At 42.7% G+C, this 16,637-nt stretch overlaps 1 protein-coding gene across 1 annotated transcript in view; it reads right to left on the bottom strand.

Annotated features, from left to right (window-relative positions):
- Positions 1-16,637, bottom strand: part of nfatc3a (nuclear factor of activated T cells 3a) — a 45,246-nt gene that overhangs the window by 8,324 nt on the left and 20,285 nt on the right. Inside the window, exons 4-9 of the mRNA XM_049031042.1 lie at positions 12,966-13,165; positions 11,676-11,848; positions 10,969-11,109; positions 8,061-8,116; positions 7,744-7,870; positions 4,432-5,376 (exon numbers count right to left, since the gene is read on the bottom strand). Of these exons, the coding sequence (XP_048886999.1) occupies positions 4,432-5,376; positions 7,744-7,870; positions 8,061-8,116; positions 10,969-11,109; positions 11,676-11,848; positions 12,966-13,165 (1,642 nt within the window). The remainder of the gene's footprint in view (positions 1-4,431; positions 5,377-7,743; positions 7,871-8,060; positions 8,117-10,968; positions 11,110-11,675; positions 11,849-12,965; positions 13,166-16,637) is intronic.

Below are 16,637 nucleotides of genomic sequence, written 5' to 3'. Positions count from 1 at the left end.
AAAAATCAGTACTCAGGAAGCAGGGAGGCTGAATGACATCGTTCTCCATTCCACCAAACAAAGAAAAAAGAAGAAAAAAAAAACAACAATGCAAACACACAAGTGGCGGGTGAGACGCCGTTTGACTCTACGTCTGATCCGCAGCACAAACACTTTCCACTTCGACTTCCTAGAGTCACGCATATGCCTTAAAGAGCATAGGGACAGAGAAAGAAAAAAAAAAGAACATTTCCTAACCACATGTCTTACAGGGTGTCGTCAGGAAATCAGATATAGAACAACATGCTAAAAAGCGAAGGACTGAAGTTCGACCTCACAGTATAGTATTGGTCAGATGCTTTTGCTATGATCATTATGACAGACTGCCAGGGGCAGGATGAAGGGGCACTCCTGTCCTTTCTGTACGGCCTCTGCTCAACCTATACGTGCACAGCAGCCTGACCAGCAGTGAATATGCGGTGGATTTCCCCATCCGGACGCCTGCTGTCTACATCACCAGCACTAGTTAAAACCCTTAATGGAAAGTGACCCAGTGACAAATGGAAAGATGTTCTACAGAGTCTCAATGATGCTATAAGGGATTTTTTGTGCTTTTTGTGCTTTCAGAAGTCACTAGCAACTCATTTCTCGTATATTCATCGAATACGACAGCTCAGACACACTGAATTTTAAAGGAGCGAGTTTCCCCCTCAACCTCAGGTCTGGGGCTTCAAGGTGTTCATAAGCGATTTAATTAAAACTTGGTGTAAATCCTTGAGGGTAAGGCCACAGCAATATTGGCTCTCATCCCAGGGCCAGACAGACCACAACAAATGACGAGGGCCACTGAAACTCCCTTTGCTTCCCAAAATGGTATAAACAGGACACTTGATCAATTACCAGTCTGAAGTTATTTTCTTCCTCTCCAAGGTTAAAATATACACAAGTCTTCTAAAACCAGGGACCCACTAGGTATGCTACTTTATACCAACTCTTAATTAATTACAGTTTAATGGAAGAACTGCATGAGTGCAGTGACATACATCATTTATTTTTTAACGTGTTTATGAACAAAAACAACTTCTTACAATACTTTACAAATGAAAGGTTAGCTAAACATTATTTAATATATTATGGTACTTGCTGCCAAATTACGTTAAACCGATGAAAGACATACTATTTAGGCTCAACAATGATGTACTGAGCACAACTTACCACTGCAATTACCAAATATACTGTCATTATTATTTCTTAACACTTTTGAAGGACCTTTATTCATTTTTGACAACTAATTTGTATACTGAAGCAAGGTCACTAAATCAAAAGAAAACTTAAAAGTGGGTTCACGAATAGCATTAAGAGTTTAATGTACATGACATTTTGTAAAACAAATTTCCTAGGTAGGGTGTGAAACAAGGGCCTTAGATGCTACATTTAGATCAGCGGAGGTAGGAATGATAAAAGTTAAAAGTTAGCCTGTTCGAAAAGTAAGGATCTGATAGCACCACCCAGAAGGATCTGCGAAGGGCTGACTGACGACAGGTGCAGCAGCGTGGGGAAGCAGTGATCTCTGTGCCACACAGGCAGGCACAGTATGTTTATTTCACCCCAGACAGAATGCACACCCCCCCCAAAGTGGGTGCGGCCGGGTTGAGTTTCACCCCTCCCGCGGTCTCCACCCAATATCACACTGTCACAAGCAGGGAGATGTGGGCATATGGCGTGTGTGCGCCAGACCTGGCCCACTCAGACAGGCCAAATGTGCTCCGCTGCGGGATGGCTAACGAGTGGAGCGCGCCATGACGGCCCAGGGCCTCGCAATCATCCTCTCACCCTGCCGGCCGCAAACATGGACACACACCCTGGTATTTACCAGCTTCCGATGCAGCTTGAGCTAGCGTACTGTAGACGTAATAAACATCCCATCCCAAGAATAGATGTTTATTCAGGAGGCAGTAAAAAGTATGGTTTTTCATTATGATCTAGGTATATGGTTGCCAGTACTAAAATAACTACAGTGCAAGTCAATCAGATAAGAGAAGAAGATAAACAAATGGGAACTGGCAAAGCATTTGGCTGCACCAAAAATTGAGGTTTCAAGATCATGATGGCCTGACAGTTCACTTGAGAAGTGAGGCATGACTCGTGCTGTCTGATTATTACTCTTATTTCCTTATAACTGAGTGCTGTTATGAGTAACGGTTGTAGAGGTCAGCATGTGAGCTCCTTCAATTCATTAGCAAAGTGAAGCCGGCAAGAGGCCTGTTATGTGTGCACACGCTGTTCCGCCCACCAAAGCAAGCCCAAATGCCCAGCCCACGCTGAGCACACGTCTCGCTCTGTCTCCCAGGGGGTGAGACAGAACTACATACACACAATGTAATTTGGTGGGTTCAGGGGTCTAGTGTCATTTCATTTTCACATTACAGGGAAGCAGTGAAATTCACTATGACTAAATACCATAGTATTTAGATGGGTACCACTGTAGTACATAGCGACGGACTTACTGACAATATGAATTATTCAACCACATTCAATTAGAAGGATGATGCTAAGCTGGCTGAAATTTCAAAAATCAAATCACATTAATTGAAATACATAAAAATCACAATCTGAACTATGCACTTACACTAACCCAAATGCATCAACTACCCACTGAAACTGGAGTACAATATTGTATACATGCTATTAAAAGCGTCTTTAGGTATCCAAATTAGTGTCCAGCAGTTGCATTTATCCAGTGAGAGGGAGGCTTACAAATTGCAGCATTTGTGTAGCTCTAAGCGTAGGGTCCCTGTACTGACGTGGTATAACGGCTCACACACACACACACACACACACACACCTCCTAAAGGGAAGCACATCAGCCACATTAGCTTTAGTTGTATGGAGGTACTCCTAATACACCTCAGCTGGCTGATCAGTAGCATGCGTTCTGACAGCCTATCATCCTATGAGGGAGCAAACTAACATCTTGAATGAAGCTGCCAAGGGCAAGACTGCTACTCACACACACACACACACACAGTACTATACACCTCATTTCCATCGCATGCACTACAACATTGGCCAATCTTTCCAAATACTGTGGCTGATACATTTTATTACACTGTACTTGAGGCGGCAGATTTTTTTAAATATCAATACATATTTAAATTTACAGAAAAGTTAAAAAATAACATAGTAAAATCTCAAAAGTGAAATACTTTCAATATGCTTGGCCTAGAAATGAATGTTACCAATGTTCAAAGGTTCAAAAACAACTTGCTGCCTAAAAGAAGGGTAATATATTTGCTAAATGTCTTTATTCCAAAGTTTGATGTGAATCAGCTGTTTATGTGAATCCATGTTGCTGGACACAGACAGTTACATCACTATTTCCTACTGTATCGGCCTTTACAGAGCTTTTTATTGTCAGTTTTGCTGTTAAACTTGCAACTAAACTGCTGCAACAATTTACTCACACTTCATTATATGGCAGCACAATAAATCTTTTTTTAGAGCTGTATAAAGACTTCAGCAAGCTATTGAATTTTCAGTGGCACTGCTGGATTCCTACCTTCCTGCTGAAATAAAATCATTAACTGAACACATGGATGAAATCTGCATGACGATCATCCAAAGACAACATGAGGCTGAGAATTTCGAAAAGCAGGTGAATCTTAGGATCAATCACTAACAAAAATAATTCACCCAGACTGGTGCAATAGTGTCCTGAAACTACCTATCTAGCAGTCTAAATCTAAATTATTCACCAAAAATACTCACCTAAGAAATTCATTTTCCATAAAGGTATGGATGGGTTGGTGATTAAAAAGTCACTCATAGCATGTTATGCGCATCACCCATAAAGACCAGCAGGGTAAAAATTCTCTGACTCACAAGTGACAGAATCCTGCAAACCCACTTTGCTGTTATGCTTTAAAACCGTACTGGTTTACAAACCAGAAAATTGTACTCATGATATCATGTAATGCTTTTCATTAAGCTTTCGGCCTTTGCGCACAACAAAATAATCTAATTGAACTTAAGCTACTAAACAAAACCCTTAAAGACAAATTTCTAAGAAGCCATAGTCCACTAAAATTGTATCATGCAGGAAACGAGCTAGTAAAACCGCATCCCCGTTTTTTTTTGACGTTATCTTGCGCATGACTAACAAAGCTGAAAATGAAGAGATAATTTTATTGGGTTAACTTAAACCTTTTCCAACAACCAATCACAAAAACCGTACATTTACTGCAGCCTACTCAGAAAAGCAATTAAGGGCTATATATATAGACATGCATCTTAAAAATAAAATATACGAGGTTTAAAATTCCCCAACAAATCAGCTGAAAGACTTCATTTTTTCCAGTGTGCTCACTGCTTTATGAAATACACTGAAACTGTGAGTGTAGAAGCCCTTTCAGAAAAAAATTAAAATGACGAGGGAATGGGAAGGAGCCCTACCATCGTCCAAAGTGATGTCCTGCAGGCCGATGGACTGGAATGTGAGCTCCTTGTCTTCTGGCTCTTGCTTAATGTGCGGCTGCTCTGCCTCAGGTGAAAAGGGAGAGTGGGGCGTCAGGGGTGGGCACAGAGCACCTGCCGATGCCAGGCCACCCATGCTGGGGCTGGATGCCTGTGGCGAGGCCTGACCAGAGCATGGCAGATGCATCAAGGGGCTGCTGGATGTTGGCGAGGGTGAGGAGGCCGAACCACCATTTGGGGACTGGTATGGCAGTGGCGGCAGTTGGGGGGACGAGGGACCAGAGTGAGGGGAAGGCACTGTTGGGGGCGGGGCAGTGGCTGAGGAAGGGCAGGATGCTGTGTTTGGATAGCTGGGGCAAGGGGCCTGTCCTGGATTAGGGCACGGGAAGCCAAGGGAATGCAAGTGCGAGGAGCCAAGGGTCAGGGGACCTGGAGGAGCACAACTAGAGGCTGTGCCAAGGGAGGAGTGGTACAGTACACCCAGATTCAGGGGGTGGGAGGTGGCTGGGTCAAGCTGGTAGGAGGTGATTGGCTCATAGGCCTGTGGTGAGGTGGTGGTCATAGGAAGGCTCGGCTGGCCATTGTATCGCAAACCGCACGGCATGGATTGGTAAGCAGGGCAAGGCGGAGGTGGCGCTGTGATGAATCCAAGGGCTGCGCCCACCATCTGGCAGTCAGGGCCAAGCCCATGGGCCTCGAGTGGAGACAACTGCTGGAAGGATGGTGCCCCTAAGTGCGGGTAGACTTGCTGAGGAGCTGGCAAACCGGCAACTAGGTTTTGCGGGGAGCTGGATAGGAGGCTGTCGTGTGGCTGGAGGCGGTCAGGGGAAGGCTGCTGGGGTCTGGTCAAGTGGTGCGCCTGGCTCAAGGCTGCTGGGGGGCCAACAGGAAGGTCCATTTCATCTCGATGCTCCTGCTTCACCACTGCATAGGGGACAGCAACAGTCATCATCATCTACCAGCACCATCCATAACTGAGAATGCCCTAATTCACCTCTGTCTCAATCTGATTTCATTATCTAGCTTCCAGTACATATAACCAGAGGTGGAGATTTCAGGTCCAGAGAGAACAAATCCAGACCAGGATTTTGTTTTAACCGACCAGTTGTGTATAGTCACACAGTACTCAACTGGCTGGTTGAAACAAAATCCAGGTCTGGATTTGTACTCTTTGGACCTGAAATCTCCACCTCTGCATATAACAAGCATCTGTGATAAACTGTCCTATTAAAGGTTTATTTTAGATGAGTTCCATAGCTAACCAGCAAAGTCTGGAAAAAAAAGCATACAAAACAAATTGTATCATCCTGCATATGAATTTTGTTCCCTCTCTGACCACAAAAGACTGATGCATTATTTACAATACAGCTACGAATATCAAGAACAAAAGCATGCTATCAGATACAGAGGAAACTGCCGATTCATTTCTGAGGACAGGATAAGGCTACCTTATAAGGGCTAAAGGTGATAGTGACGTAAGATGAACAGATTTTGAAAGTTTCATATTTGTCACACACACACACACACACACACACACACACAATAGACAAACGTTTTGGAGAAATAATGTTTATAAAAGATTTAAAAATGGTTCTAGTTAGCAATCTTCTGCATATGAAATAGGGCAGGCGAGTGTGCTTCCTAGTGACAGAAGTAGTGTTCTGCGAAAAAGGCAGTGTGACCTTGAGTGGTGGCTGGCTGGCCACAAGCAGTAGGGTAGTGCCCTTTGCCAGCAGGGACACAGGACTGCGCTGTGCTGCCAATGAATGGGAGAACCGCGTGTGTGTTTGCGAAGGACCCTACTGTGGATCAGAGCCAATGTTGCAAATGTGGTTTAGTGTGAGAGAAGCAGTCATGGTCGTACTGTTGAGGAACAAGGCTGGGGTAATAAAAGATGAGTGTGGGGGGTGGGATAGAGAGACTCTTATTTAGACATCCAGCACCCACGCACTTCGCACCATTGCTGGCCAGCGTGAATTGAAAGGGGGACCACCCACACAGCACCCTCGCCCTAATGAAAAGCAAGATGTTAGCACCGCCCAACCCAGGATGCACCAGCCGCGGTTTGCAGAGCCACGCCGGAGGCCCGTCTGCAGCGGCAGTGCGTGCTTCCTGAGGGCACCTGCGCCTCGCTCTGATTGGCCGCGAATTTGGCAGTTGGAGGGGAAAACAGGAAACCATCAGAAAGTGGGTGCGCTGTTAGAGGAGAAGGTGGGCGTTAAAATTCAGCACCACTTCACTATTGTCGCTGTTCAACAAGCATTTTTCGCATTGTTTCCTTTTACCCATTTTTATGCTGCCAATTTCAAGGTAAATAAAGTTGTAGGACCTCTCTACTGGTATGTATACCAACAACAATCTCGCTTTACGTGCACATCCAAAGCATGCAGTGCGAGGACTGTTCTGCATCACTGAGGAGCTTCTTCAAGTAAGTTGTTTGCACATGTCTTGAAATCCAGGTTTCACCACTTCCAGGTTTGACTCATCTCAGAAAAACCTTAAGATTGTTATGATTTCAATGATCTGATTTAATACCAATGCAAACTACTAAGCTGGTATAGTGTGTTTGGTCAGATGCTTTAAATAGCAATGTGAATGTAAATTTACTTAGACTTAATTATGAAACTGTGACAGTGGAAGGGAACGCCTGATTTTCCCCATTACTGTTTTCACAAACTGTATTTAGAGTCCTTACGGCATTCTGTGATACCAACACACACCTCCCCCCAAAAACTGAGGACCATTCACCAAATTAACCCTCTCGACATGGCAGGTTAAAGACTTCCTGAAGAGTGCTCATTTTCATTCCCGAAGCTGTGCACTGCGCCAGTAGATGAGCCATATAGAAACAGTTAGCAGGTGTGTGTTTGGTTGCAGGCCGAGGAACCCCTCCTGAACCGCATCAAAGGCCAGTAACCGAGAGGGAGACAGCTGACTTCTGCAACCCATCACTCAATGCCTCTGATGGAGCATGTTTCAGGTGCCACTACAATGATGAGCATACTTAGCAAGGTGGCTAAAAACCTCATAACCCCCACCCTCAGTCAGACGAGTTGACCTTTGTTTCCTATTGTTTCATAAGCACAGCCTCTGTTTGGCAGCAGGCTGACTGCTAGTTGGGTACATTGGAGTCTTTTTCTGTCAGATTGAAAGATCATTAACACACTTATTATTGCCATTGTTCTTGACTCAGCTAATGCGAGGACTGTGGTGATGTGAACGTTCAATGCGGTGGCAGGGGCAGGGGGAGAGTGGAGGGCGTGCGGGAGCCCTGGGGTCACTTTACTGTACCTGACAGGTACGTGAAGCGCTGGCACTGGCTTCTTTTCCGTTTCCCGTTACACACAAAGAACTGCACCTGGACTGGAGAGGTCACGGCCTTGTTGTGGTATGGAGGAACCTCCAGCACGAGGCTTGACTGTAAGGAGATAACTCCGTTTCAATTTCTCCGTAGACATTCTTCCTAATTAGTCAGAATAGGGTTGTTTTCCTAGTAAAGGTCAGCTGCTTTTTCCTTAAGTTCAAACCAAGAGGAAGACAATGACCTACTTTAGCGTTTCAAATACATGTATTTACACAAACACAAAGAAATTCAGAGGAACACTTACTCCATGACTTCTTTCTCGCACAACTTTTGCTTCGACTTCCCACTGCGGTCTTCCCTCTGAGGGCAGAGTGAATATAAATCAAATGCAAAGCAATTTAAAAACAAACTCAACTCCGATCTATTGAGTTAAACTTAAGAAAAGGAATGAATGAATACAAAAAAAAAAGCTTCTGGTTTCAGCCCACAATTAATACAGCACAAACACCATTACTGTGTGGTTATCCATGCTGTGCTCTGGACTATGTTAAATGTTTTTGATTAAGTAGAATTGTGAATATATGCTCAAGCAGTTTTGTTTTTCTTAATTTGATGGACCTTAGTGGCACATGGTGTCTTAAAACCAACATGTATTTGTTCACAAAATTCAGAAAAAGCCCAGACTTTTTGCCTGACATATGTAGCAGAAGAAATCTTCAATATTAACCTTCAAACCCTTAATACCCCTCGATTTTTCCCTCAAATTAGCTTATATTGACCTTGACTGTTAGCATCTTTTTACAATCTTTATGTGAAGATTCAGTACATAAAAAGGACTGCAAAGAACCGATACTCATCATCAAGATTTTCCAACATGTGGCGCATGTAAAGTTAACAGCTGTTTCATTTCTAACACTCTGTTTTTCCCTGATGTGAAGTTCCCAAAGAGAATACTTACAGAACAATTAAAAGCTAACCGTGGCCTAAAATCCTACTATTTGCTGCAAATCATGGAAAGAAGTTGACTGTTTCATTTGTTTTGAAATGCCTGGCTGCATTACCACACTGTTGGCGGGGGGGGGGGGGGGGGGGGGGAATACATGTTCAGTTTTCCTGCTCAGCATCAGTCTCTGGTTGAGAGGATTATGAGGACAGACAATGGATTTTTGGGAAAGACAGAGGGAAATTACTTTAAGCACCATAAATCAAAGACAATGCTACAAAAAAAGTCATAATTTTCATTTACTGTGATGGGCCTTTGTGTTATGAGCCTATTCAAAGAACACAGGAGACCAATGTAGAGTACTGCTTGAAAAAAACTGATATTGCATGTGCGTCTTATTAAAGCTCTTCACTGTACTGCTGTTACCTTTCTGAATCAGTAGTATCACAGTAGTAAGCAGGCAGCATCTGCAGACCGGCTAAACCCGTGGTGGAATGAGACCTTCTTTAATCACAACTTATCCTTTGCTTTATTTAGGAAAGTTGCCCGTAAAATGAAGATATCGACTACTTTCCATTTACCCTGTTAAATAGGAAACATTAGGTGCAAAGTGAAGGAAAACAGATTTAAAAACGGAATATCACCCTATCTATACTCCACAAATATTAGACAGAAGATGCTGGCTGGCATCACTAGAATATATTATTCAGAAAGAGCCTTAAGGGATGTAATAAATCCATCAGAAAGGCCCTTAATGAGGGAAGATAACTATAAAGGATCATTGAAGGTGGGAACAAAACAAGACAGGATGTTTAGGATAAAAACTCTATGCCTGTAATGGTGTTCATTCCCGTTCCTGAAACAAATTCTCCTATTCAGTTCAATTAATTTGATACAATGACAATTAATGATGATCATCAGTCAGGTATTACAGCCTAAATTTGATTGTCTAACATTTTTTTAGACCTAAACAAAACAAGACATTCTTCTCTTTCGAAAAGGTACGTGACCAAAGGTAGATTGGAGAGCTACCCCTCTAGCTCCCAGAAGCTCATGGAGTAACCCATCCATCACAAACACTCTCCTTGAACAGACACCATTCTGCCTTCCAGCATAACAAACCGTACGCAGAACAGAGCTCCCTGCTAACTGCAGCCACACCTAGAGTGAAGGCCGCATCATTAACTGACCCAGCCAGCAGGGAAAGACTGTGAGTCTTACTATGACAAAACTACATATATCACACAAAGAGCAATGTGAGGATATGAACTAGAAAGAGCCCTGCTATTGCTGTCCAGGCTGCCATTCAACACAGGCCATACACAGGGATGAGAAAAACCACCCAAGTAATCAGTGTCTGTTGTCTGGCAGCACAAAAAATGCCACGACTGAGGAATGGGATTCACTGTTTTTCACTACTATTCCTTCCTTCATCCCCTTTGCTGAAGCACTGCAAATTCGGCATTCCATATCTTGGCATGGCTCCTGCATGAAAGAGCATGTTCCATGCGGGGAACACAGCGTGGGGTTGGCTTCAAGAAAAGTGTAATGTGATTATCCCATGGTAACGGTCCTTCTTAAGACCTTAAGCAAGAAAATTAATGCAAAAAAAAAAAACAAAAAAAAAAACACGCAACCCGAAACCAATAAAAATTGCGTGCTAAAATCTGACTTCAACAATTTAATACACGTTTTTGTATGTACTCAATGAATCTATCTAGGCATCACTGAGCATCAGGCTGGCACAGGCCCTGAATGAGATGCCAGTCGCTCATAGGGCACTCACACACAAAATCACACACTATGGACAATACGGAGATGCCAATTAACTTAACTGCAGATCATGGGCATAGTATGCATATTTCATACACACAACAGAGAGGCAACATTTGAACCCCAGCCATGAAGGAGTAGGCAATACTGCTGCCCACTGAGCTAAACAGTCACTTTTTATACACATTTAAGTTGATTCCAAAAAAAATTTGTAGCAGTTTTTTACAGATGAAGGACAGCTACGCAGATACTCTGTAGCAGGCTCTCTGCCTGCACAGGCCTGCCTGTGATTTGGTGTGGCAGAATACTCTACCCACTGAAGAATTCATGGACATTCCTTTCTGATGCTTAATGTTGAGAGGCGTGCACCGACGAGTTGTGAATTCATCTTTTTCAATCTCAAAGCTTCGCTGAAACTAATGTTCAAATGACTTATAAACGAATGTCCATTCTAAGGGTGTGAAATATCTGGTCCAAATGTAAAGGAGTGTCTCACCCGGTCCCTTCTCTTGGAAGATGACTTTCGACTCCGGAAAAAAGTTGGAGCCCATTATGACCATCTCTTCTCCACCGCTGATGGAGCAACTGTTCAGGCTGCATTTATCCACTTGAGGTAGCTCCTGTGCAGAGCGCTGAGCTGCAAAGGCAACGAGCATTTGGTCAACACACGTGCATGGACACAGTCACGCCGACGAGCAGGCAAACACACACAGACACATAAGTACACAAACACTACCAATACCCCGGCACTCACCCAGATTCACACAGTCTAAACACATTCCGGTTAAACACTAGTGTAGTACTATCCTATGTGAGCACAATCACAGCACACACACTCATACACCAGCGTAACAGCTTGAATCAAAGTCCATAACTGTACCAGGTGGAATTTTCCAGAATATGTGGAATGTTTACATAAAGCCATTGGAGCCCCAGATCCATATGTACACCGCATTAAATTTGAGCACAGTGTGTATTTTTATGATGACATCAACACATGTGGTGTATTTTGGATACCTTAAATAAAGAACTGGAGACATTTCCTGAGAACACACATGTGCATGTGAGAAAAGTGTGCATCTACGTCTCCTATGTGTCTGCCTGTACATTCACCTGTGTAATATATTGAGGGTTTGTATTCACCAATGTGTGACTAAGCACGGGTGTATATGGGCACGTTAATGCACATATATGTGCACTCACAGCACTCTACTGGGATGGAGGCGACCTGCAGGGACAGGACCTTGCCGCTGGCCTGCGGCACGTGGACGCGGAACACCACCCGCACGCGCGTGTTCTTGCGCCCGATGTCCGTCTCGCCTTTCCGCAATTCGATGTCAGAGTTGCGCAGCTTTAAGATCCCAGCGCAGTCGATGCTGCCATAGATGGGGAGACAGTTAGTCCAAGGGGCAGAACCTATATGCCAGGCACTTTGAACCAGGTTACTGTACTTTTAATGACTCGCATGATACACCCCCCTTCCTGATGTGGCACATAATAGCATTAAGGTTAAGCAGAGCTGTCCAGTTCAGTCAGTGTAACCTTAATGAGGTTTTAATGGGATGAACCGTGCAAGAACATCTCCCAGTCCCACACTTACCAGCCACAATCGCTACAAACATATTTCAAACCTCATTGGTTTGCACCATATATTGGCCCAAAGGTGCATCTTCTATCGTACAACAGTGACGCTCATCTGATATTAACATATCATTCACAGATTAAATTAAATTCATATTCAATATGCAGTTTATCTGATTTAAAATAAAAAAACTTTTAATTTCGAACTATATTCGAATACATGATTGGTTAGAATATCATATGTGCTATTTTACTGATCCTCATGGGGAAATTCTCTTTCCGTCTACCCCATCATGGTCTTCATGAGACACGTAGACTCGTATACAGTGAGAGCAAGACTGGGGGTCTCGGGCATAGGGCCGGCCAGTGTGCAGTGCCCCTGCAGCTGGGGGTTAAGGGCATAACGGTGGCATCAACCTGCAATGACTGTTCAGTCACGTTTTCACACTGTCATACAAACCTACATTGAAATACGGCCGACTTAATTTTCATAATCAAATTAACACTTTGCTCCCTGTGTCTGTATTAATGGGCATTATTGTCATCGCCACCAAAGATTCAGGAATTCAGTGAATTAGCCTTTCTGCCTTTTCATGGAAAACATGGCTCTCTTTTACTTTCGTGGTGTGAGTAATTTCCTTTGTATTGGCAAGACATCGTTTGCACAATTACTAAAATACAGGGCTGAACTAATTTTTAGAAATAAAAAACAGCTAACACACAAACTGTAACATTTTCCTGTAAGAACTTATTCAAAATGATAATTTAAATTTAAAAAGCCATAAAATGTGGCAGACATTACAATCACAATGACTGTTTTTGGACAGCCGCAATATTTTAACACCTGCGGGACTTAACCAAGGGTTTGCTCAAGACTGAGTAATGCTGTTCTGAAGTGGTTATGACAAATACCTGGCTGACATATTGTTGTCAGGAAGGAGAGGAATTTCGAGAAGCTTGGTGCTGGCAACTATGATTTCCTGGCTGGCGGTGGCAACCGTTTTTCCTGTGATCCTGTGCACCTGGTAGAAGGCATGCGGTCTGAGGTAGCGATCGTCAGCTGTTCCAATAAACATCTGCAAGTTCACTGGCTTCTCATTATAACCTATGAGCTGCAATGGGATAGGGGAGAGGTATAGGAAAAAAAAACAGTAATATAAGCCAAAGGGATTTCCCTCATATATCCCCCCAGGCTTATCTAAATGACTATGGAAACTTGCATGTATAAAAAAAGAAAATTCAGGAAAAGTCTGACAACTTTATTTCCAACAGCAAAAAAACAGATGTTGCTTAATTGACATGCCCCTCATACTTTCCTATTTTTGTTCCTTACCAAGAACGCTGAATTTATACTTAGAAGACTCCTCAATTGCAAAGACCAAATAATCTCATAACATAAATAGTATTAACCACTGCCTGCGCATGTTGCCAGGCTTGCTGTTAGACCTGCCCTGTCCCACTGGGAGCAATGTGGCTCACAGCCAGAGAAGCTGAAAGTTACTTCTGCACAATAGGCTTGTGTAATTTGATGATAATATCAGTAATCGACAATAACAGACAAGTAATCCGGTGTTGGTGTCTGACCGGCAATTATCATCTTTGTTGGGGAAGGAGGCTTAGACTGAACACAAAGTAAGATAACAGGAACAGTATCTGATATTCATTTTTTTTTTTAAAGGGAGCGTGTGTTTGTGTGTGTGCAGTTGGATTACATTGCTTAGTCTTCTAATAGGTGCAGCAGGGCTATTAACTAAGGGTGAGGGTCATCAGGACCCTCCGTGTCCCTCCCTTAATCAGGGCCTGGTGAAATTCACAAAGGAGCCCATTAATCTTCCAGTGAGACATGACAACCTGGAGGAACCACCGACTACCACTATATTTCTGTTTTTCAAACATTTCACAAACATGTGAAGCAATACAGCGGTGATGCATATAAGGTAGGCTGTGATCAGTCACAGACCAGTTAAATATAGAAATGTGCATGTCAGAATCAAAAATCTACTTTGACCATGTTTTATTTAAAAAGGTTTGTTTTTTCTTAGCTCAATAAAAAGGTCTTGTTACTTGTAAAGGGTTTCAGTGAAAACTGCTTTTAGCTGCCGGTGAATTTGAAAGGTGTGCTTTCTCTCCTGTGGCCTCTGATCAGGAAACAGCTTCACAAAGTTAGCAAGTCCAGCTGATATCATTTCCCACACTGTTGGTTTTTCCACTGGCATACATGAGCGTACATAAGAGGGCTGAAGAAAGACGGCAGCTGTTGAAGTCCAGTTCAAGCAAAAACGAGGTGGTATGTGGTATTCTACATGGTTAAGGCAAAAGTGTGACGGGAACACTCTCCACTGCAAGCGAAGCATACACTGGAGGAAGCTGAGAGGACAAGGCCTTCATAAAACCAGAACTCTTGGCCTAGATATTGGGGTGTGGGGGGAATTCTGTGGTTAGTTTTGAATATCCTCCTCACCCCCGCAGGACCACACATTCACAGACACACACACGCTTCACAGGTACAGCCAGTGGTTAAATAAATAACTGTTGTAATTCTGTTATAATGATTTTATGCTTTCAGGATATTTTTTAAATTTGCTTGCACTACATTTAATTTTTGTAGTATATACTGGCCTTTGTACTTTTTCTGTTTGCTACTACATGTGTGTTCATTGCTGCTGTATGCATCAGAATTTCCCCCAGGATCAATGAAGTCCATCTTAACCTTAATCTTATTTACGATGTTTGGACTGCTCTGGCCACAGCAACTGGAATCCCACCCTATGAAGGGTTCGAAAGCGACACTCAAAAGCAACTGGAGCAATGGGAGGCCTGAGCTCTCTACGGAAATCAATCATAGGGCAGTAGAGGTGGCGTGCCTGTGGGGAGGGGGGGGATGATTAGGACCTACAGTCTTACTTGACCAGGTTGTGTATCATAAAAGCATGGGCGAATTCGTAAGGTAAATTCATAATAATCTCATTCTGCAGAATTTAATCAACATGTTTTCTTCATTTTATTATCTTTATCCACCACATCCCACAAAAAATATACAGATCCAACATGGGAAACCTCACCAATTATTTAATACAAATACACTGGCATCAGCGAGAATACGTTGCTCTTGTTTGCTCCATGTCAAATGGAAGATGTGTGGAGGCAACCGTGCGAGTTCTAATGCTGACACTCCACAGTAAGACTCACTGTCCTACTTTTGGACAAGCCTGAAGGAGCAGGTTGTGCTACTGGGCCAGAAGACAAGCTGCGAGTTACAGAACACTGTCACTTATTCTCATGCACCTTCTAAGATTCCCTGAAATTGATGGCAGTACCATCTTTTGCCCGGGAGGGCAGGTATATTATATGGTTAAAATGGGAGAGCAGTATAACTGACATAGCAAATGTAAACCTACATAAGGTTATAATAAAGGCATCCCCAGGTTATGAGCATCTGAATTATGGATAACTCATATTTACAAATGGACTTCCATAAAGAATATTGCATTAAAAATTTGTGGTAAATACAATGGTCTGTAATAACGAACACACTCACTACTTTGTGACGCTCATGAAAACGTTACGCGGCATGAGTGGTTCGTCAGCTCTGGGTACAGTACTGTATGTACGTTTATTCTTTTATCCTTACTGGATAATAATCATTATTATGTACAGTATTATTTTTCTGACTTGCCTACAAATTCAACTTCAACACAGACTTAGGGAGGGGATCTCTTTCGTAACCTGGGGAGTGCTTTAAAACCAAAGTCATAAGGAATGTTGTTACTTCATTGTTGTAGTGTATGTTACAATGTTACGACAGGCAGCGGGGTGGAGAGATGCTGCAGCCGTGCAATTTCACACAAGATATGAAGGTGACGGAGACACACATGCCTAGTTACCAAACTTGGAAAAGTTACTGGAAACACATTCAACAAGCCAACTCATTTAAGACATCATCCGAGTGTGAGTATGACCAGACGGGGGTGTTTATTGCTACAGATGTGTGACCATACTTAATAGCAAAGAACACGGGATTTAGTTCATTATGACTTATGTAGTTTTATTTTTAATCTTTTATTTATTTTTAATATTTTCACAAAGTGCAAATAAGTGTCTTTTACAACTGTTCCTAATTGCGTTTGTAGTTTTAAAAACTTAATTTCAAAACATGATCCCAAAAATCGAGGTTTGTACTGAAGCATGAATTTTGTGTGCCATTACGCCCCTGGCTTGGATAATTATGGGATAATTCGGTGCAGCAAAAACATCTGAAAGTCGGAACAAAACAGAAGTTTAAAGGGCTATAACCTTATCTGCTCCAGCAAAACCATCAGAAGTTGCATAATTTCTAATACAATGTTTTTCAAATGAAGGGTCACAAAATATGTGATTTTTTTTTTCTCTGATGTTGAACGTTTTTGTTGACAGTGCATGAGCATACAGCGCTAATGTTACTGCACTATTTTTTGGAAAAAAATTGGGTTCAGAATGTAAAAAATGTTGGTCCTGAGGCTAAAACACTGCTCTAAGCTATTCAAGTCTTTCAAAGGTTCACAGAATAAATTACCTACAATGCTAATCACTGTATTTCTTGAATGC

Source organism: Brienomyrus brachyistius, chromosome 11 (assembly GCF_023856365.1).
Source record: "Brienomyrus brachyistius isolate T26 chromosome 11, BBRACH_0.4, whole genome shotgun sequence".
Taxonomy (NCBI): Eukaryota; Metazoa; Chordata; class Actinopteri; order Osteoglossiformes; family Mormyridae; genus Brienomyrus; species Brienomyrus brachyistius.
This window is presented reverse-complemented; position numbering and strand designations above follow the sequence as displayed.